Source organism: Plodia interpunctella, chromosome 5 (genome assembly GCF_027563975.2).
Source record: "Plodia interpunctella isolate USDA-ARS_2022_Savannah chromosome 5, ilPloInte3.2, whole genome shotgun sequence".
Taxonomy (NCBI): Eukaryota; Metazoa; Arthropoda; class Insecta; order Lepidoptera; family Pyralidae; genus Plodia; species Plodia interpunctella.
In genome coordinates this window covers 9,233,623-9,256,817 of record NC_071298.1, presented here as the reverse complement: position 1 = coordinate 9,256,817, position 23,195 = coordinate 9,233,623, and the positions used below count along the sequence as shown (strand labels likewise).

Here is a 23,195-nt window from a genome sequence, read left to right as displayed (position 1 = left end):
TATTTCAAGTTTTCCATTTTGTAAACTGAGTGAAAACAAACAAACAGACAAACAGAAAAATCAAAAGAAAAAAAAACAAATGAATGATGGTTAACGAAACACAAATACATGTGTAAATAGCTGTATAAATTTGAATTTACAATTCCTAACCAAAATGGAGAAATTTTTAATTAAAGTGGCCAGTACAACACAAACCGCCAATTTCATATGTAAGGACCTAATTATTAAGAAGAAAAAGATGTATATGGTGGTAAATATTTATATGGTAGGTGAACATTTGTATGAGGATTCTTACCGCCTTGCATACATACAACAAATTTTAGATTAGATGTAAACTGTAGGGCAAATGTGTTGTAAACTTAAATAAACAAATAAATATGTTTGAGCCCTTTCCTATTTCCTGGATTCCTTCTTCTTTTTTTAATTGTGGGTTTCAGCTTTTGTTATCCCCAAAAATATAATTTGTTGGAGATAACGCTGATTTTTTCTCCCTCCAATGGACCCCCGAAATAAGAGAGCGCCAGCTGTCTCCTGTGACTGAGTACGGCGCTATGGTTCGCCAGTACACAGCCCCCAACTCATGTGTTGTAAAAGTTCGTCAAAAATATAGTTTTGGCATCTAGCTCTTATACTAAACGTCCTCTTGAGATTACGTTTCTAGTGTTGAAACTAGGTACATCTGCAAAATTGATATTACGTACTGTGTGTTCTGCGAAACAAACCAATGGAAATTCATTTGTACTTATGAATACTAAATCGTAGATATATACTGTCATAAGCAAATGTTCAATTACAGTTATAGAAGTTAGATGCTAAGTAGGTATAACTATAAATAAGACAGACATGTATAGTGATGGTGAGATGTGGCGACATTTCAATATTTTAAACCAAAACAATCGCGATAACAAAAACAATTGAACAGCATAGGACCATTGTATTCTTATATAGTAAGTATATACTGAAATAAAAACAACGGTTAAAGAAGTCCTTGTAAAAGCGATAAAGACCGCCACCAACGTGACTCCTCGACTATTCCGATCGCGTAAAAATATAATAAAAATTTCAAGTAGATGTTTCAGTATCGCAGACAATACTTCGTTAGTCTGGCATCTCCCTCGCTGGCTCGCTGGTTAAGGAAGTTTAAACTTTGTAAACTTTCAATAATGATTTGCTCATGTATTTATTTTAAACTTTTGTACTTCAAAGACTCGTATTGATTAAGTCAATTTTGGATTTGGAAACTGAAAAGTTTCTCATTCCAAATTGTCTTCTTCTTTCCAGTCTCAACTTGAAAATAACGACATGAGATTTAACCCTATTATAATAGGCTTTGTCACTGTCACACTTTACAATATTTGTCATTGACAAAACGAGACAAACCATACTTTAGGTAGCTAAAGTAGGTATCTCAAAGTATGCTTTATTTTTTATGAATAACAGTGCAAATATCCAATAGAGTCCTAGTGGACTCTATTGGATATTTGCACTTTTTCGATTTGCCTAATATCGTTAATTTGTTCGATTATTAGGCAGGAACTAGTGTTCCTGCCTAATAATCGAACATAATTGCGATTATTGACTCTGTCTACCCCGTAATATACTAAAACTAGATCCCACTTTCAATGATATCATAGATACAAAACCTACTTCACAAAATGTTTGTCTAATGAAATTTCAAGAAAAAATATTGTAACCTCGATGATTGCAGCAGCTCATTTGAAGCGTCAGCAAGAATTCCTATAATTACGCATTTAAATTGCGAAAGTTTTACTTATGCCACCTTATTAATAAATATTTAATTCTCTGATTAGGCTTGGAGTAGTATATCTTTGTTTTGTCCCTCTCTCTCTTTTCAGCATTTGACATTGAAAGAACGAGACAATACAAAAAATAACTATTCCGAGGCTAATCAGAGAATAAGGTTTTTATTAATAAGGGGGTTGAAGTTTGATAATATTCCAGACCTATTTTTCCAATTACTAGACCTTCTCCTGGCCTTGAACGTGTGCCGTGGTGCCTTGAGCCGTATCGACCTATCGACCGGGGTCGCAACATTGACCTACTTCTCTTAGTCCCACAACAAACAAATGAGCTCGCTGTGGTCGCAATATTATTGTTTACCCAACTACCTACAGTTTGTGTTGCTTTGTGAGTTCAGACGCCTTACCGCATTTCTAATAAACTAGGAATTGTAAATAGGTAGGCTAAATTAAATAGGTGCTTGGAAAGAGTCTACAATGACAGAAATTCCTATAAATAATGCAAGTACGGAACAAAAATGTCTAGATCCTATCTTTGAACTTAGTTCTTTAACTTAAATTAAGGAATCTCCAGAGAATAGGCATAAATACAACATACCTACGTCCCTACATTTTTTTTGTAAAGTTATAACCATATATACAGGTGATTTCTTATACATTGGCATTATTTTATCTACATGCTCAGACGATGGTACTAAACAACTTTTCGTATGGAAAGACTTTGAAATCGGGAAAATTAAATTAGTTGATCCATACATTTTCCACAAGTTAGGTACCTACCTATTTAATTTTGTATAGAACAGCTGATTTTCTTTTTTGACGTGACAACGTCTTAAATTAGGTTGCGGCTGGGAGTCACTTATGAAAAAGTGTAACGCCCGGTAACGTTACGATGAGTCACCGAACGAGAGAGAGGCCCGCCGAATGCCTTGCGTCTCTCTCCCACTCAACTATGATCGGTCTGCCGCGCGCGTAAAAAGACGTTGTCACGTAAAATCTTCGCCCGTAAAACCGACTTTACAGGCAACCATTTTTTCGCGATATCAGAGTTACCCCCATACCTACTAAAAGTTGTTCAAAATCATGTACTGAGCATGTAAACAAAATGTTGCCAATGTCACCCTGTATATTAGATTAGATAGGTACCTTTATTATATTCAATTTGTTTTATCTGCTAAGCAGCTAGGACAGGAAAGCAAAAAGGCTTTCTTTACTCTAACAATCTAAGAATCAAGTACAAATAGAGCATATTACGCAAAGCTCAGCGCAGATGGCGCTACTGGTACAACTAAGGTACACAAACATTGCCAATGGAGACAAAAAGAGCCAATTTTCAATATTGTTGTAGATTTACGACCAAAAATACCTTTGATGACAAATGACCAGAAAAAGGAAGGATTTAATGGAAATAATAACACTATTTTAGGTTATGTTCTGTTTTATTTGGTCAAATGTGGTCATAAATTGTTATAAACTTGATTTTGACTGAAGATCTTACCTATATGATGGCCATATTTTAATAAGTCTTCACGTGTAAAGTGTTCCGAGCTTCTTTTCGACCGTTTACTGGCTCGAAAATTTTACAGCGTGAGGCGTATCCCATAGTTTGCGAAGTTTTTTTTATCTTATGGAAAACGATTTTTCCCAATATATCGGCATCCGAATATGCTACATTGTTGTATATTTTCACAAACGAATGCTTACATAAAGAAAGGATTAATAAAGTACTCTAAAATAAACGTTTTAATCGATATAGCAAAAGGTGGCAAAGCTTTTGTGTACCTAACACACACTTATACAGTGCTGTACTTTGGCGGGATAAATGTGCAGTAATACTCCCTATTGTGAGAACACAACTGGAAAATAATTGAATAGACAAACAACAAACACAATGACGGCAACACACTATCGCCGAACAGACAGATGTCTACGCGAATGCACGACCATTGCGTAGTTTGTATGAGATCTTTTATTTCCCGCGATGAATAACCAGCAATGTATGCGTAATCCGCCAAAGTTAGGCGACAAGTTTCACGTTAATGTATATATATGAGCCGGCATATGGTGGGTACACAAATCCAATCGCATAGAACAAACATTCCTACAATTCTTCCCCGTTTGTATTAGCTTAGTAGTACAAAGGAATAATGTAGTGAACAATTTACGATAATAAAATTGAATTTATGGGACTTTCATTATGCGCAATAAAAGCGAAAACTCCGCTTATATTTTCTTCAAAATTCTCAAAATTCTCGGGCGTCACTAAGACTTAGAACGCCAAAATTTTTTCAATTTCACAGACAGAGCACTTATTTAGCTGTTAAAAAATCGACTACAGAGTAGGTTTCCTCGAGATATTTTTCCTCCGATCAAAGAAGAACAAACACATTTTCAGCTCAGTCCGCGGTAGGCATGTATATTCCATATGTATATTCTAAATTTCATCAAAACGTCTCAGCGGTTTAGCTATAAAAGCTTGCCAGATAGACTTTCACATTTTATGGACTGGACTGAATGGGAGGAGAATTAAGAAACATGGTACTTAAAAAGAATCAAAATTCCCGTCTTCGCGCGCGTAAAACCATAATAAATTATACAGCACCTCTTGGTGTATTTAAAAAGAACCCGCATAAATCCATTGTGTAGTTAGTGTTAGACAGCGGGAAGAGACTTTGTTTTATACTATAAAGTGATGTACATAAATACCTAGTACAACGGTATCTGTGTTGTAGGTGTACTTATATGTATTATTTTTCCAATAAAAATAATTGGGGAAAACTCGGTTGTTCGTCACAAGCACGTGTCCCAGATCTTATCCGCGATTATACCTATCTGTCGGCTGTTTGGACCCTTGGGACTTAACTATTTACGTTTGTTTTGATTAGTTTAGTCGACTTCCACACCCGATAGTTATTCAAGTCGGTACTAATAGTAATTACAGTCAACTGTCAGTCAACGGTATCTATTTCCTCACCCAGTTTCACGTAACTACTTAATTACTACATCCCTTGTTATAGGGTTTAGTGATTAAATAAATAATTATCCAATTTAAGTAGGTATCATAATATAGGTGTGATGAACACATGATACTTAAATTTGATAAATATTTATTTAATTTGCACACCGAAAGACGTGGTCTACCATGAAACATAAAACACGTAGCACTCTATTGCGTCCACACGTTTCGCTCTTTTTTACACGACGCGTACACAACATGGGAAAATGAGACAGCATGTGGACGTTACTGACGTACCTACTACGTCTTTGTATACCTATACGTGGTATGGTGTATCCAGGCTTATCTGTTTTTTATGAAACACGAGATGTTGCCTACAGAAATCAGATATTTTAAAGATAAATTGCCATTATAAACTTAGGGTAATTATTAAATGGGCCACGTCACACGGTTTTCTACCATTCACTTCACATCTAGTATAGGTATTTAAATCGTAATCAATAATGGAGAATGATAGATTGGTAGGTACATATTGATATGTACCTACCAATCTACTAAATTACTTGTCGCCAAGATTGGCTGAATAAGATTGTTCATTTCGGTAGAACTTAGACAATACATTTCGTAGAATTCATTGTTCTCAACAAAGTGGGAACTGAAATGAAAACAAATATGCTATAAATAAGAGGACTGAATTTCTCTAGTTAATCAATTATGTAAATTTATAATGTTTGAATAAGGTTGCCTCTCTTGTAAAAGACGGATTCCACTTTCTTGATAAAAATATTAGATCTGAAAGATACGTAAGGTAGGTGTTATTTTTAAATGTACAATATGGATTTAAGAGCCTCTCCAGATTGTAATAGGATTCTTACTTCCCATTTAGTAGGTACATAATGAAAGTCAAGTTTTTAATGACTTACTTATAACTATTTTCTTATATGAAATACTAAATTCATAACGGTTGTCGTTTTGTATAAATATTGTGCAGTTGTGCACTACTTACTTCTTGAGATAGAATACGAGCATTATTTTAAAACAACCTTACCCTTACATTAATTCTCCAATCGACACCTGTCTCACCGGAATTTATATTTAAACCATCCCAAGCGTCTTTTCCGATGCCCTGAGCCGTAAATCTTTTGCCCGAGATTTTCACCGCTCTTAATACCTTGCATTTTTAGCAATTAATTATTCAAGGTTGCTCAAGAGCTCGTCGGGAAGGGCTCCCGTCGCAGGGTTCCGTGAAGTACTCTTGTCTTTGAACCTTAGCTATTGAATCATGGCCATTGTATGATCCGTTTTGTTGTCAACTCGATTATGAATTATTATACTTTATCAATAGCTACCGAGATGTAGCGGACAGCGGATTTGATCTTGTAGAAATATAAACATTTATATTTCTACAAGATATGTATTCTCAGTTTCTTCCTCAGCGTCGGAGCCTCAGGGCCCCAGTTGTAAAATCACAATCGAATATTTTAAACTTTAATTTTAATCCTGGCATAGTCATTCTTTTGTTTTAGGATTGTGGTCCCGCCCTAGTGTAGGACCACTCCCACAGTGTGTTAAATGCTAACAATGGTGCCAGATTTTATTCAAGTCGCCTAAAGACATTTAACACGACTCGTAGATGTGGAGCATATAGAGTAGTCCCATATCCTCTTGTGGATGACAAACAAAAGGCGAAGAGACACAATAGGCTTGCCAGACTGTACAATATTTCAACAATCACACATCGCTATGCCTATGTCCTCTTGGGCAACACTGAGTCAACAAATATTTACCACTCTCTTCAAAGATCAAGAAAACGAATGTATAGACGACATACGAGTGTAAGTGTAACCTAATGAGACTGAAGATTTCCATACAACTTGCCGTCCCAATCCAGCTAAATCTCATTCTTCTTCCTGTGTGTCACAAAGTGGTAAATATGTATGTGCCAACCTACGTACCTACCGCACGTGATAAGGGTCAAAAGATGTCAACGCTGTTTCTTCTCATGTACCTAGGTGGATGGAAGATAAGTATGACGGGATCACGGGATCTATAGCTTTCTCTGTCTAGTGCCCTGCTAATTGATATTGCGATGGCAAAAAATGTAGTACTTGAAAAATCTCTTTCTACTCTTTATCTAGACGAGGCTAAAATAGTTTACATACTTACACGCGCACAAATGGTTTTTTTATAAAGTCGCCGTTCGGTACACACTGATATACCCTGTTTTTATATGTGTGGTTATACCGACGTTCGCGCAAAATTCGAACTAAATCTTGTTCATATAATATACATATAAAATAAAATGTGGGATTAATTGTTAAAATATTCACCAAAATAGATTTACGTATATAATACATTTTAGAAAATCACTGTTGAAACTTAAAACTCCCCAAAACGACGTATCTTAAGTGGTAACACTGCAGGTCGGTTTCGCGCAGGGCCCTGTCTATTGGGTTCGAAATGTTCGAATCATGGATTTAGTAAGTACGTTGTATGCAGTACCTACTCGAATACAAAAACCACAGCCACAGACTAAAATAGTGCAAAAAAGCACACGTCTGCTCTGCGCTCATTGATTGAAGGGCGGACTCGGGCTGCGCTAGTATCACGGAGTAGGGTTTATTTATACAGAGTGCTTCTACCAATTTATTCCGTAGGTATACCGTACAATTCGATGCATAACGATTTTCTATAAACTATAAATGTATATATAAACAAGACAGGTGTATTAGTGATGTTGCACGATGTACATAATCATTTGATTACAAAGGTTATTTTTGAAGAAAAGACTAATACCTACCTACAATGTACCTACACTATAACACAGTTTCCTAGAAACATTTTATTTTTCAAAAACTTCATAAAACTTACGAAAATTCCATAATATTATCTACATAAGAAATTTTAGGAAAAATAAAGTTTATAAAATAAAAATACAAATATGTTCAAAATATGTTATTTATCTTCTACCTTTTTAAATAAATAAATTATGATTGATTATAGACTAAGTTTACATTACTACATCACTAAAATTTAGTTAATCGTAATACCAGGCGTCTTTCTTAAACAAGATTGAACCACCAACTGTCAAAATTCGTGCACCATCATGTCACGCTTTTTCATATCAGCGGTCTAGTAGTAGTAGGTAATCTAATTACATTGTTAGTCTAACATAACTAGTGATGGGACTCGAATCGAAAATTTGTACTTGAATCAGCTATTTTAATACTTTGTAAACATACAACTAGAATGTATCCTAATCGTTTCAAATATAAGGTAAGTTTGCCGAGCAATGAAAATTAGAAACAAAGAAATTTATTCAATTCGAGAATTCGAATCAGGGAGCTGATTCGGATAAATTTGACAATTAGAATAATATGATGATTCGGATCAACGTTTTGACTGCCATATTTGAATAATTCGAATTAAATGTGATTCGAGTCCCATCACTAAACATAACCAACAAAATGAAAAGTTTTTGAATTCAGGAGTCAAGACATGTGTTTTTAAAATTCAATAATTATTTCATTTCAGTGTATGTATAAATCACGAAAATGGATTTTATAATAGACACCGCGGGGGATGATGAACTAACCTTGAAAACAGAATTGAACGAGCGAGATAATTTTTACAGAGGTAGGTTTTGTTGTTTTGTAATTGCCTTTCTACACCGACTCTCATCTGATAGTATTCTCGATTTCTTCCTTTGCCGTAGCTTTAGAGCCCCGGGTTTTACTCTTTTACAGACGATTTTATACGTACTTAAGTACTAGGAATATAAATCTCAGTGTGCCTTCACTTGACTTCCCTTTACTGTACTGTACTCACTTTCTTCCTTATGTTTCATATACAGAAAAAGAAAACAGAACTCAATCTATATTAGATTTATTAGAAAAGAAAAAAGAAGAATTGGACAAAAATAAAGAAGCCGAAGAAAACATTCAAAATAAATTAAAAGTACTGAAAATAGATACATTATTTGATAAATTCTTTGATGACATGAAATGGAGCTATTCTGTTGTTGTAAAACATAAAGATAAGAAAAAGTTTCGCTTTGAACAATTAGATGTTGAGACGGGTACTCTCAAATCTAAACTGGGTTCTGTGGATGTAGAAAAAGAAATGCAAAATTCAGTGTTGAAGCCAGGAATTGAAAAAGAACATTGTTTACCAAATTACAATATCAGTGATAGAAGACTGAAAGCATTAAGAAAGGTATGTTCATTTACTAACCACAAATATGCTAATATAAAAATTCATGTGTCTCACTTCAACCATGATGTAGTCTCATACAAAGTTTTCAACCTGTTTTATCCATTTAGGGGTAGATTTCCAATATAAAAACTACCCTTATTATGCATAAAACATTCTTTAAATTACAGTGGAAAATGACATTTCAATTACATTGGGTGTACCTAAAAAAACAATAGGTATTAAATAAGTTGTCTATAGGTATGTAGTTTATGTACTAGCCAGAAAGGGATAACTTCACTTACTTGACATACGGAGTTAGGTTTACACCCAGTGTTGCCCAGTTTTTTCCAAAACAATCTGGCAAACCCATATAAGTTTAGTCTTCACCCTACTTTTTAGGAAGAAACTGGGCAAATACAAACACTTGACGTAAACACTTCATTGGACATTCCTGATAACCAGGTCCCTGACATCCAAGTACCCTCAAGTAAAGTATATAATGGTCTAGTGCCTATGTTACAATATTTTCACCCAAAATTGGCTTTACCTAATTACAGAAAGAGAGAGAAAAGAACAAAGGTCCTGATTGGTACAACCTGCCTGCACCTGAGATAACAGAAGAGCTCAAGAATGATCTGCAAATTCTTAAGATGAGGTCAGCATTGGATCCCAAACACTTCTACAAGAAGAATGATATGGAAGTCCTGCCCAAGTATTTCCAGGTAATTATTTCAAATTTCAATATATTCCGACTCAGGATGTGACAAGTCATCTAAAGCAGGACAACAGAAAGCTACACACCAAATGTATTACTTAATATCCTATAGGCGCGACAGATTATAGCAGAAGGAGAAATAATCAACAAAAAAGAAGCTTTTCAACTCAAAGGCATAACCACTAATTTTGGCCAAATACATATATTAAACTTAGAACGCATGATAGGTAGCTGATGATTAATACAACTTTGCCCAAACTGTTATTAAACTCTATTTTCACAATGAAAATCAAATATATGGGTATATTTTGATTACCAATTTTTTTTTAGGTTGGGAAAATTATGGATTCACCATTAGACCATGTCAACGAGAGATTGACTCGAAAGGAGAGGAAAAGGACTATGGTTGACGAGCTTCTAGCTGATGCCGAGTTCCAGAAGTATAACAAGAAGAAGTACAAAGAGATTGTTGACGACAAGAGAAAGAGGGAGTACCGGACCTTCATGAAAGATAAGAGGAAGAAGAATAAGGCGGAGTTAAAAAAGAGTAAACTTAATGTTAAGAAGAAAGCTAAAAGTAAATAAAATTTTTATTTAATATTAATTATTTTCTTTCAAGCTTTTGTGTGCATTGTCGTTTTGTGCGATATACGCTGTGCTAGATGAATTAGAACATGATTTAGATGGGTATACAAACTCATGTAGAATTCGAACCCGGGCTCTTTCAAGAAATAAATAGCAGTCTAAAGCAGCATGAAATTGTTCTTGAAGGTTCTGCAAAATGCTTGTGTCAAAATGTGTTAATAGTAACTCATTACATTTTGCTTGGAGATGTCATGGAATTAGTAAGTGCTCTGAATACTTACTAATTCCATGGGAGATGTAAACATCTGTTATTTACAAATAAATAAACTACGGAACCCTAAAAAACTAAAGACAACAAGCTTGCGTAACATGTCCATACAACTTCCCACTCATACCACAGATTATAATCATAAAAAGCGACAAGATAGACTTAAACCGGGCATACGATGCTGGACAAATGCTCTGTCTCGTTTCTTATTGTGTGTTACTAATACGCGTTTCTCTTTCTTGAATAAACATTACAAAATCTATAGACTATAATAGTCATCTCTGGCTACCAGTTATAAAGAAAACAAAAAGTAGAAGGTAGTTTCTTTTATTTTAAAGGTATAAAAGTCATAATAAAATCTGTTTTCAAAAGTTGTTAAGAACTGGATATATCACAGGTATGGGAAGACTAAGTACGTATACATGTTCTATTATTAACATCATAATGTAACAATGTATATCTTATCTTTAATTAAAAACTATAAGGCACATTATTGAGTGTATAACTAAAAAAATAGGACTAGCTGTGACTGTGATTCGAAAAACAATTCATAAAAAATATTGCATAGTACAAACATAGTATAAAGCAAAAAAAAGAAAAAAACTTGTTCATTCAATCTTTTGTAGTCAGATAAAAACTACATTACTGCCGGTCGCACACGCATATTCGCTGTGCGTTCGGGAACGGTAACTGAACGTGGGCGGAGCCGATTTCAATGGGGAGCAAGGAGTGGTTGTACTATACAGTCTGTCTATAAAGCGAAGAAAATAAATGTGGGCGCTGTCTCCTCTTGGCTGGCAATACTAGGTGTTTATCAACCAATCTTCACCATTCTATTTGATATTGCAATGTCAAAAAATGTACCTACCTAGTTCTACACTGAAGTTAAAAATCAGTTTTGATTTCACTTTATATACAGACTGTACATTACTATTTATAATAGTGTGACATCACCATAACTTTGCGCTTACAACAACTTAAAGAGTAATAGGTATAACTAAAATTATAATTTATTATACCAGTCCCACTTACAATATCTCACTCACACCCCACAAAAAGTATACACTTTTATTTTAATAATAATAATAAAAACGTTCATATGCTCATCATGACTTCTCTTTGAACCCATATATTGATGTACTCATAAATATAAGTTTACCATCCACCAGTGATGTCTATGGAGGCTCCTGTGATGAAGGAACTCTTGTCTGAACCCAGGAAAGTTATGAGCTCAGCCACCTCTGTGAACAAAAGACAGTACATTGAATGAGATTATTATGTATTGATGTATAGATATAGTGTGCAATCTCACTAGGTGTTGAGTAGATTCGCAATGAGACGCAGCTAACCAATCACATTGCGGTATGAAAGAAATAAGCCATATTATTTTGAGCGGGAACCTATTTGGTCATGCGTATGTAAACATTGCAATGTATAATGGCAATTTTGTGATAACTAAATTATTTACATTTTGTCCAGGTCTTATTGTTGTTTTAAATTTGTATGCAAGGCAATCTTCAGAACTATTCAAAAGTTTTTTTATTTTATTTTTTTGCCAGTTGCAAGCTTCATTTTTATATTGTAAAGAGTATTATATTATTCTTGGGCGACATAGGGTATTTTATCCCGATATTACTACGGAAGCGAAGCCTCAGGTCACAGCCATAGTTAGTTTATACTTACCAGTTGGATTTCCAAGCCTTCCCAAAGGTACCATCCTCAACATGCCCTGCATAACCTTCTCGGGAACAGTCTTGACAATCGGTGTGTCTATCATACCAGGCAGGACTGCATTTACTCTGAATTTGTGGACATTTCACTTACAGAATATGAGATCTCATTTTTGTGCATGTTACAGAAATATATGAGTGTTCAGTCTCAATTTTTTAAATCAATTCTTTGACTTTGAACCAGAAAGTAATAATTAGATATAAGTACTTAATCGAAACTAAAATTGAAAAATCCATACCTACATAAATTAGTTTTTATATATTTGAAAATAGTGTCCCGTACAGTAGTAGTATCAAAATTACATAGATAGAAAGTGGGATGCGGTTTTCAAATAATACATAGTAATCTATAATATTAGAGGTCCGTCCCGGCTTTGCTCAAGTAAAACCATAATAAAATATCATCTGTCTCTATCATTTCATCAAAATCGTTCGGTAGTTTTTGGGTTCATTCTATACACAAAAATCTTTTGTCTTTATAATATTAGTATGCATTCATATGGATGTCTCACTCACCTTATATTAAATTTCCCCAGCTCTTTGGCAGCAGACTGTGACATGCCAATCACACCGGCTTTGCTTCCTGCGTAATTGGTCTGACCTGAAAGGCAAAAAATTAAAATAGAAATTAATCTATTCATTTTAAAATATTTAAAAGGTGTAACACAAATGGCTTAGAAGACGTAATATAATCATTCAACAACAGCCCTTTCTTTAACGAGGAAAATTTTCTTTCACATCAACAATGAAACTTGGCAAAATTTCATCTGTGTTAATTGTACTATATAGCTATTATATTATTGTATCAGTTTCTATGGGTTCTAGTATGTGTTAGATAGAGCTGGAAATACCACTTTATCAACAGAATTTCTTTTATCTTGTTTTATTAGTGTGTTTTGGGCTAGCTCAGATAAAAATAATAAAAATACTTGAAAGTGATGAAAAATACTTAAAACTTATTTCTATGGTTAGTATGAATATCAAGTTTGATTCAGCTGGAATTAACGCCAGCTCCACACTGTCGCCGAACTTGATGCCGACGTGAATACTCAAACATTGCGTAGTATGTACGTTATGATTATACTTACCCATATTCCCATATTTTGCAACAATACTTGATATATTGATTATGGACCCTGGCAGGGATGCTTCAGTCATCGCCTTAGCAAAGGCTTGCATGACAAGGAATGTGCCCTAGAAATGTTACAAGGTGTGTAATAATAATAATACTTTGGAAGCTCAACAGTATGTGCTGTAACATTAAAAAGCTGTTACGCGACATAGTATAAAACAAATCACACCTGTCTGTTCCTTAACTATGTTCTTTTAAACCACTCAACGGATTTTGATGCAGTTTACACTGTTCTTCACATACAAAACAGACTACTAGACCGCGCGAAGCCAGGTCGCTAGTTAAGTATTGAGGTAAAAATAATAAAAAGGGCAATATGTGATTAGCTTCCGTGTGATTCGAACTCACAACCACAGGGTTGTAATTGTAATAATTAATTGTGTTGATGTAGAAAAATAGATAAATATTGAGTATTATAATTATAAAGTAACTTATTAAATTCTACCTTATGCGTAGATTCTACCTATAACCTTGGAAAATTATGTTGTTGATAATATAGTCATACTTTAGTTAAGTTATATACAGCATACATTAATTTTTACATATACAATTTCATGTTTTTATTTTGACCTGAAGAGTGTTACAAAGCATTTATTCAGAAATTAGACCTTCACAGGCACATTTAATAATATTTATTGAAGCTACAATCTACATATTGCATCTAATATACACATTACAGGCTGTTCACAAACTAAAACTATAAACATGGCTGATAGCATCTCTAAAGCCAGCTCCACACTATCGTGGAACTTGGCGGATTCAGCATACATTGTTGGTATTTAATTATGGCAAATACAGGCATTCATACAAACTTTGTAATTTTCATGCGTTCGCATCAGCATCTGTCCAAGTTCAACAATAGTGTATAGCTGGCATATCATAAATAGTGGTATATTGTATTTAAAAGCAACTCACCTTTAAGTTTACATTTTGAACTAAACTATAGTCTTCCTCAGACATCTTGAGCAGCCAATTGTCTCTAGTAATACCAGCAGAATTGACAATGATGGTTGGTGGAGATTTATACTGCTTCAGAATAGTTTGTACCAAGTTTCTAACAGCACTAGAATCCGACACATCTAACTCTACAGCACTATGTTCTGTATCTGAAAATTAAAATACCAATGAATTATTTTTAAACCAACATTACAAATATTTTCATGGAACCTCACACCTTGAGAACCACTGCTCTATATACTACCTACTGGTCAAGCCACACAGTTGTGTTATACAGGATAGGATAAAGGGTCTTACCATTAGAACCACTAGCTAATGCTGTATGTTTTTTTATTGTTTCCACAACAGAGTCATAGTTCTTGTCTGCTGCTATAACTGTGGCGCCTTCACGGGATAAAACCTGGCATGCTGCACGCCCTAACCCCGATCCAGCACCTGAATCGTAAAAGTTAAGGTATATTTACACCAAGTTTACTTACTTCACTTGAGGACTATTTTCCGCAGATAGGGTTCTTGTCTGAGCTGTTCGAGCCAGCCTTCTTCAAAAAGCATTTACACCAAGTACGGGAATACTACTACTAGTCTCCTGCCCAGTGGCTGTGTACCCACTCTATCCAACTAATGGCTGGCCATAGCCCGTGGCTAGGCTATTGTAGACCGTCATAACTAGTGCAAATAGAATGAGCATTTGTTTGTTTGATTTGAATGTCTTAATAATAAGTTCTCACTTAAAATTTCGTGCTAGTTTTAACCGCTATATGAGGTTATATGGACTAATGGTCCATCCATTTAATATTATATCCTGTGCACTAATATAAATAATAGGTAGCTACTACTTGATTATTTTACTCACCAGTGACTAAAGCTAATCTTCCGGCAACTAAACCAGTCGACATTTTCGTTAAATAAAAAAAAGATATGTAAATTGAATAAAAAACTAATTTTATTGGTCGATATCAAGAGAACTTGACTTTGACCCTGGCAGGTTTATGTGATTTCAAGTTTATTTGATAAAAGAATTTGGTTGCTGATAAGAAATGTCATAGCAATGTCAACATTCAACAACTGACGTTACAATGCTAGCTAGTGAAGTCTAGCAGATTAATTTATCGGTTTATCGATTATACTCTAATTCTTTAATTTAAAGTGTATGTGATGCCTTGTCATATATGTCAATAGTTTGCGACCTTTTCGGGACTAAATAAGACTAAATAAAATTAAACACCCAGCGCCTTTATTTATCAGCCTTATCACTCACGTAGGTACGATTTACCACAGGCTACGTGATGCACTCGATAGGCTAAATGGTCTGTGATTCGATTGAATATAGTCAAAACTTTACTATCGATACTTATTGTTTATTTAAATTTATCTTTCGATAGTATTTTTAAAGTATATTATACAGCTAAAAATAGTACCGAAAGGCGTCATTATTGCACTATTGTCACATCATAAGCTATTTATGTTTATAGATTCCTATCTCGACTATTGTATGACTCGTACACGTAGGTAAGGCAACTAAAGAACGAATTAAAGAATTTTTAATGATTTTAGCCACGGATTTTAGCTTAAGCTTGTTGATGTGCTGGTCAGACTTATAGCGCGAACTACTCGCAAATACAACGAATTAATTATGTTACAAAATGGAATGATTTGAATTTTGTATCAAATAAAATCTAAACCACTGTCCGATTTTGATGAAAGACACATAATTGTCCTTTTTAGGACATAGGTATGTTAATATCACAAATTCTGGCTTCAATTAATTTGGAAAGCTAAACACAATTTATTATTAACTTTGGGGACTCCAGTGCAAGCACCAGACGGGTGATGGGTACTCTCATACTGAGACCACTTCACCCAAACAATTAATAAACATTATTTTTGTGAAAATATTGCATAGATTTGTAATCTTAATACTATGTTTTACTTATTAGAATTGTATGAAAGCGTTTAATGTATCATACATATAATTTTATGCACCAATTACTTATGCCAAAGTAATTAGAAAATACTATTCAGCAGCATTTGATTAATTTAAAATATTTTTAAGACTAAATAGTTTTTGAAAATATTTTTAAACACTTTCTATTTACTTATCAAATCTAGTTTACAAGTTTTTGATCTAATCAAAAATAGTGCTTAGATATAATAAAGAGACATCAGTGTTAAACTATAAAAAAACTTAATATTTATTTTATAGGTCTATACCTTAATTGGTCTTACCAAGTAAGGTTACATTACCCAATGATATAATCATTTTTATCTTTCAACAATTCTCACTTGTTTTAAGAAAACCCTGTGATAATCTCAAATTCCAAAATCAATAAATTACACAAAATTTAAATTTAATCAACAATAGGCTCTTTCAAAATCAATTAACAATAGGTTTAAAAACAACCCATAGTCTGTCAAATTCTTCTTTATATTGCTTTACAAGCTCTTTCTGCGAAGTCACCACTACATCCTCCCAATTACCACTTAAAGCCTGATTGGTCCAATTCAAAGACCCCATTATCACTAGTGGAGTTACGGAATCGTCTTCGCATGATGCGTCTATAAGGGTAAATTTGTGATGCATCAAATTTGTTGATTTCATCCATCGCACTGGAATACCATGTTTCTCCAACCTCCTTATGCTTGAGCCCGTAGAAAAAGCCATGTCAGCATCCACTATGATCCTTATTGTAACTCCTTTATAATTCATCTTCAACAATGCATTGGCAAGATCTACATTTGTAAACACATACATACATATATCTATTGTATATTTTGGGGTAGTTAAATAGTATAGCAATCTTTCCATACTTCGCGAGACCATACATCGAGAATATTTACTCCTTTTCAAGTCAACGCTATGGTAAGAAAACATAATAACCTCTTGAATTTCTCGCTCAACCTTTTTCTTACTTTTCATGTACTTGTAAGCAACATGTGCGCCAAGTGCTAGAGAAACAGTCGACAATAAAACTTGAAAGTACGATGTTAACGCCATTGTTTAGTAAGTGTTAATAAAATTCATCTAAAATACTGATAACTATCATGTTTTCAATAAATACAATTACTTTTTCAGAAAGTTTATCAATAATTGCCGCCAACTTCGAGAAAATAAAAATATTTTCGTTTTTAAAGTATTTGACGTCCGTCTGACAGTGACTTTGTCATTTGTCAATGGTATCTCTTTTATATAAAATATGGCAAAGTAAACTGTCTAACATCGAAATAGTAAATAAAATACATCCTTTCTTATAGCTCGAATGGAGAGGGCATAGCAAATAAAAATAGTTATTCGGATTCGGTAGATATCATGGAATTAGTAGGTAAGTACTCCGAGTACCTAGTAATTTCATGGCAGATACCTAGACCGAGCCGACCGCGTGAGTGAATGAGTCGCATCGTAGCTCTGCGTTCTCAGTTTTCTGCCGCAAATAGAAATCAAGGATATCAAACTTCCAAAAAAATTCGTACTATGAATGACAACATTCATATTTTACAACATTTAAACGCACATTTCACATATTTTAGAAATAGAAATTAATGTACCTACTATTGCTTATTTTATTAAAAAATCATTGTTTACAAACGTCTCACCCCGCCCCGTGTTGCTTTAGAAACAAACCTTTTTCTCATACTTTTTTATATATTACCACCACAGTGTGGTGGGTGTCGCAGTTATAAATCTACCCATATCCATACTTCAATTTCCATGCTAATAATAAACAGAAAAGATTTGTTGATCTAATGAATAAACTCAAAAATTACTTGACCGATTTTGATGAAATTTGGCATAGATATAGACGAAATCTTCAGGAGTATAGTTATAGGATAATAAACATATATGTATAGATATACATATAGGATAGGCTAGTGTTTTTATATGGTTATGGTTTAGCAAACTAAGTAACTTAGTGTCCGTAAAGAGGTAGCTGGTTAAAATAAAAAAATCCAATACATACGCAAAAATTTAATTCAAACAAGGCTACACAAAATCATAAAGTTATATTGTTTATACTAAAATCATGCGGTCTTAATCTTAAATTCAAGTTGTAAGTGCTGTGGTGGGCAGGTTGTAATGGACCACTGTAACCACCAATCAAAGCACACGAACCGTAGCCGTTTTCACCGGTTCCACCGTACCCCACCATACTTTGGCCCATAAGCGCATTGGAATTAGGCACATATTGCCTATTACCTACATTCTGCATCATCAGAGAGTAATCATTTTGGTACAATCCAGAATTTGCTATTGGAATTCCTAAATTAAGATTTAAGTTGTTTGTTTGAAAATGATGTAACCAAGGTTCCTTGTTGTTTCTTGCGAATTCCTGACGAGGTTCCACTTGGTGAGGCATCCCAATAGGAACTGGGATCGGTTCCGGAGAACTTTGGCTTGTGGAACTTCTATGGCTGGAGATTGCTGACCTCTCGTTTCGTCGGAACTTTGCTCTTCTGTTTTGAAACCACACCTAGAAATATAATTAAGTGGATTAAGTTCAAGCGCAAAGAAATATTGTGCATTGGTTAAAAAGTGTAGTATTTTAAAATAAGTAGTGATTAGGTAATATATCGAGCGAAGTGAAGAAGAAAAAGTAGCTTGGGCTCCGGCAGTTAAGTGTCGGAACACTTAACTGCCGTGTGAGGCAACCGGGAAAACTCTCCGAGCTAGGTATATCTCTTTTTGTTCTAACAGACTTGAGGTTACCCTATATTATTACGGTGTCTATGGGAATGTTTTAAATAAATGAATATATTAGGACAAATCACACTGATTGAGCTAGCCCCAAAGTAAGTTCGAGACTTAGTGTTATGGGATACTAACTCAACGATACTATATTTTATAACAAATACATATATAGATAAACATTCAAGACCCGGGCCAATCAGAAAAAGATCATTTTCCATCATGACCCGACCGGGGATCGAACCCGGGATCTCGGTCCAGAGGCAAGCACTTTACCACTGCGCCACTGAGGTCGCCTTTTAGTTCACTATGGCATTTACTATGATGAACGTCTACTTAAATTATATTCATGTAAGAAACTTACCTGTACTCTTGCTTCAGTCAAATTGACCCTCGAAGCCAAATCTTCCCGCACGAAAGCGTCAGGATAGTGTGTCTTCTCAAACACCTTCTCCAAAGCGGCCAGCTGCTGACTCGTGAACGTAGTCCTATTCCTTCTAGGTTTCTTCCTCTCATCACCTTTGCCATCTTTCTCTTCTTCAGATTCTTTCTGAACTTCTTTCTCTTTTGCACCTTTAGCTTCATCATATTTCCGTCTCATGTCTTCGTATGATAAATAACTGGGTTTGATGTACTGGCGCTGTATGTCTTTTGGATACCAGGTCAAATCGTTTTGGTACGTAGGCTCGTAGTTGTTCATTTGTCTTCCAGCTGTGAGATGGTGCAGTCTTAGAAGGCTGTCTTCGTGGCATTTGATCATTTGGTATAGGTTGTGGTTTTCAGTGTAAGAACCATTGTTGACGTTGTAATTTACTGGTAGTTGGGTTTTTGTTTCGTAACTCTTGATGACCGCATCCTGTCTACCGTTGTGGATCTCTGTGGGCAATAATTTAAGTTTTTTAGTGATTCTAGACGAGGCTAGGGGAGTAAACCTATTTTTTTTCTCGAAATTGCAGCACCACACTGGGGTTTCGTTCGTACCCGTAAATATATTGAAATAGAAAACAGAATAGTCATCACTACATTATAAAACAAAATCTTTAAAACTATACAATAATTTTGTTTTTAAAATATATAGTGAAATTTCTGAGAAAGGTTTAGATGCATAATGTAATATGATTTTACCCGAGCGAAGCCGGAAAAATTCTTAGTATCAAATATCGTGTTTGAAAACTAAATAAGTACTTAAACAAGATTATATATATATATATACAGATAATACTTTAATGAGTTAAAATTTCGATTAATGAGTTAAAATTTCGATGCTTGTGAAACAGAAAAATAGAAGCATCACTTTTGTGATCCGTTTTGTAAGTTTTTTCTGCTAAAGCATTCGTATTTATGTAACTAGACTCATGGTTGTATTATTAATTGTCCGGAATTCGCCTTGAATATGATTACAGTCCGTCTCATAGTCGGCGCACGCGCAGCCCTATCAGTTTTCGCACACATGGTTTCGCTTGTCCGCCTGGACTGTGTTTCTTGGTGGTCTTTGAGACGGACTGCCGCTAGTGAGTACAGGGACTGTGGTGTACTAAACAATCGTTCATAGTTTGTTCAAAGGGCCATAGTATTTAGTCACAAATGTACATGGCATGATTAATGTATTTATTACAAGCGAAACTGCAAGGAAGAGATCTATCTGTTCCTTGCAGAGAGATTCTCTTCCTTGCTGTTTAGTTTGTAATAAACACATAATCATAACATGAGTCAAACACGAGTCGAAGTCGCGGACCGAGAGAAATCCATTATCTTGCAATGTACCTGCTTTTTTACTTTAACTGTATTGTAAATCCTTATTGCCAAATAACATGACTCTATGTCAACGGAAAGTACTCATACCCTATAGGTTTCGATTCCCTTTGAAATTGCAAAAATGTGACACTAAACGGTCATTCTTTAGATCGCGTTCCCATAAGTTTGACTTTTTCCCAGCTGAAAAATCGTTGATAGAAATTTTAACGGAACACATCTTATTATTTTTTTTTAATTTTACAATAAAATATACCAATTTATAAAAGAACAATTGGTGGACTTAATTCTAAAAGCATTAACCATTGGGACACGGACAGACAGACGGACAACGAAGTTATGGGTGAATTTCACGAGCGTTTGAACGCGGCGTGTAGCGTTTCATTAGTGTCTGTCAATTTTTTTTAATAAAAAATCTTTTTTTTTTTTTTAATTAAACATTTATAAAATTAACATTGTAGTACTTTACTTATTTATAAAATAGGGTTAGTAAATTGTAATCAATATAATAAAAAGTTTTTTTTATTATTAAATATACATTTTTATTAAATTTAAATTTTACCATAGACAGTAATCTGTCTAAGGTAAAATTTAATAAACACTAATGGCAGACCGCGGCGGAGTTCTAAACGCTTGTAAAATTCACCCTTGTAAGGTTTACGTTTTTACTTTTTGAAATATGTACATAATACTAAACAGGATTATTTGTCATGCAAACACAGTTATGTTTACTCAATAACTTCATGAAACAATCATAGTAATGGTCAAGGAATTCAACTGACGACGACATACGCTACAGATGTCTACGATTGACCTACGAAATACGCTACAAAGTGCTACGAACCTCGTACTAGTGGTAAAATAGGCTTGTTAGGGTGAAATGTAGCAACTCAACTTTAAAGCACATAATCTTCAGGCAATTTAGCTGAATTTGGTACAATCGTTCGATTTGGACCAAGGATAGCTCCCGACGAGAAAATTCCTCAATGTTAACAGCAAACTCATGAAATTTTACACGGGTCTTTAGTCCCAATGGTTAATGCATTATTGTGCTAAGCAAGACCTGATGGTGGATCAAAATCGGCTCCCAACAAGGTAACGCTTCAAGGGTTTACTGTACAGACATTAATTTTTGGTCACGCCTTGAACAATAGAAGATCTCTCAGGCGACTACAAAAGCTGGAATCAAAACATTTTAAAATAAAAGTTATAAGTAAGTATATTTTGTAGTTAGTTGTTATATATTTTTCATGAATTGGTCGATATAGTCTATGACTTAATTTAAAAAATACGCTATGTAAAAACGATTGTTTAAAAAAAAACATTTTAATTTTAATATTGGAAAGGCTGCATTGTTTTAAACAATGCAGCCTTTCAAACAAAAATATTAACATTATTATTTTTTCTTATCTCTGAACAAAATCAGTTGATAGCTCTTTTCTTATCTTAGCGATTATAAATAAATGAGTATTTGCATCATAACAATATACAGTACATGTACCAAGTAATAGGTATTTTCTAAAAAATTGGTAAATAATATTGTGAAGACCTTGGTTATCATGCACGCACTTAATTATTTATTACACCTACTCATTAAGTAAGTACAGATTATTGTTTTCTTTTTTATTTATCTATGTACCTACTTTAATGACCTGAGTTTGAAAAATGTCTTCCTGAAGTTTCATTAGATTTAGTCCTTACAAGATCGACGCCAGAATCGATTCGCTAATTCGCCTAATTTCATCAAAATCGGCCTTGCGGTTTAGCCGTGAAAACGTGACAGACAGACTGTCTTTCGCATTTATTAATTACTTAATTATAAGGATAGGTTTAGTTACTGAATATATAAAAAAATATTAGTATGAATCTATATAATATTCGTATCTATAGATTAAAAGCATTAATATCAGCTTATATAATACAAAACAATAGCTAAATTTTAAATAAACCAAATTATTATTTACGAGTATATCAACTAACCTTTATTTTCATCCATCACTGGTATTTTCTAAAATTTTTATCTAAATTTTCACAATAAAACACGTTTTCAGTCACTTTAAACTACCTGTCCGTGTAATTTTGTCAATTAAAATCCCGACTTGTCCGATCCAACATCGATCGCGAACCAACTGTTATTAATACACTTACTTATTGAATTACTTTATTTAATTAAATAATTCGACTAACTCATACTAATGTGTGAACTAATGGAGTTTGTGCAGTGATCTGGCTGTTCTGGTACTACTCCAAAGACATGTGTGAGGTGTGTGCATAAAAAAAATATCTTGTAAACATGTCTCTCTGAACACACCTACTATGCCGAGGTAAAAAAAACAATTTCATCTCTATTCCCGAACGATTCAAGTTCCAATTTTGAAAATTCCACGTCGTGATTTATATCCAAATTCAATAATTTCAAATTTCAACTTTTTGTTGAAGCAGTAGAGTTTAATTTAATTTGATTT

The 23,195-nt window shown here is 34.1% G+C and overlaps 4 protein-coding genes across 6 annotated transcripts; 1 reads left to right on the top strand and 3 right to left on the bottom strand.

The window, feature by feature from the left end:
- The first annotated feature begins 8,161 nt into the window (after positions 1-8,161).
- LOC128670002 (uncharacterized protein) lies at positions 8,162-10,225 on the top strand. The gene is made up of 4 exons (XM_053745314.2): positions 8,162-8,352; positions 8,570-8,931; positions 9,468-9,632; positions 9,956-10,225. Exons 1-4 carry the CDS (start codon positions 8,271-8,273, stop codon positions 10,208-10,210), a joined length of 864 nt encoding a protein of 287 aa, XP_053601289.1. The 5' UTR covers positions 8,162-8,270; the 3' UTR covers positions 10,211-10,225.
- Positions 10,226-10,789: 564 nt separating this feature from the next.
- On the bottom strand, positions 10,790-15,392 carry LOC128670003 (uncharacterized protein). Its single transcript, XM_053745316.2, has 7 exons — positions 15,151-15,392; positions 14,595-14,732; positions 14,256-14,446; positions 13,297-13,402; positions 12,725-12,809; positions 12,162-12,277; positions 10,790-11,719 (listed from the first exon to the last, which is right to left on the bottom strand). The coding sequence occupies exons 1-7, from the start codon at positions 15,191-15,193 to the stop codon at positions 11,634-11,636; spliced, it is 765 nt and encodes a 254-aa protein (XP_053601291.1). The 5' UTR covers positions 15,194-15,392; the 3' UTR covers positions 10,790-11,633.
- Positions 15,393-16,186: 794 nt separating this feature from the next.
- Positions 16,187-17,438, bottom strand: LOC128670001 (uncharacterized). The gene has a single exon (XM_053745313.2). It carries the CDS (start codon positions 17,290-17,292, stop codon positions 16,672-16,674), a length of 621 nt encoding a protein of 206 aa, XP_053601288.1. The 5' UTR covers positions 17,293-17,438; the 3' UTR covers positions 16,187-16,671.
- Positions 17,439-18,258: 820 nt separating this feature from the next.
- LOC128670278 (paired mesoderm homeobox protein 1-like) lies at positions 18,259-22,966 on the bottom strand. Of its 3 annotated transcripts, none has more exons than XM_053745819.1 (3): positions 22,711-22,966; positions 19,343-19,854; positions 18,259-18,763 (listed from the first exon to the last, which is right to left on the bottom strand). In XM_053745819.1, exons 1-3 carry the CDS (start codon positions 22,724-22,726, stop codon positions 18,287-18,289), a joined length of 1,005 nt encoding a protein of 334 aa, XP_053601794.1. In that variant the 5' UTR covers positions 22,727-22,966; the 3' UTR covers positions 18,259-18,286. The 3 variants fall into 3 exon arrangements, with proteins under 3 accessions (XP_053601794.1, XP_053601797.1, XP_053601795.1); XM_053745822.2 differs by lacking the exon at positions 22,711-22,966 and adding an exon at positions 21,626-21,937; XM_053745820.1 differs by lacking the exon at positions 22,711-22,966 and adding an exon at positions 20,743-20,840.
- Between the last annotated feature and the right edge of the window lie 229 nt (positions 22,967-23,195).

What these genes read in the sequence shown, in the direction of transcription:
- LOC128670002 (XM_053745314.2), top strand. Translation starts at nt 8,271, where the DNA reads ATGGATTTTATAATAGACACCGCGGGGGATGATGAACTAACCTTGAAA. An exon ending in GCGAGATAATTTTTACAGAG is followed by an intron (nt 8,353 to 8,569) that starts GTAGGTTTTGTT and finishes TTTCATATACAG; the next exon opens with AAAAAGAAAACAGAACTCAA. An exon ending in TCCTGCCCAAGTATTTCCAG is followed by an intron (nt 9,633 to 9,955) that starts GTAATTATTTCA and finishes ATTTTTTTTTAG; the next exon opens with GTTGGGAAAATTATGGATTC.
- LOC128670003 (XM_053745316.2), bottom strand. Translation starts at nt 15,193, where the DNA reads ATGTCGACTGGTTTAGTTGCCGGAAGATTAGCTTTAGTCACTG. An exon ending in AAGATTAGCTTTAGTCACTG is followed by an intron (nt 14,733 to 15,150) that starts GTGAGTAAAATA and finishes TTTACGATTCAG; the next exon opens with GTGCTGGATCGGGGTTAGGG. An exon ending in CTGGGGAAATTTAATATAAG is followed by an intron (nt 12,278 to 12,724) that starts GTGAGTGAGACA and finishes CCACAAATTCAG; the next exon opens with AGTAAATGCAGTCCTGCCTG.
- LOC128670001 (XM_053745313.2), bottom strand. Translation starts at nt 17,292, where the DNA reads ATGGCGTTAACATCGTACTTTCAAGTTTTATTGTCGACTGTTTCTCTA.
- LOC128670278 (XM_053745819.1), bottom strand. An exon ending in TGACTGAAGCAAGAGTACAG is followed by an intron (nt 18,764 to 19,342) that starts GTAAGTTTCTTA and finishes TTATATTTCTAG; the next exon opens with GTGTGGTTTCAAAACAGAAG.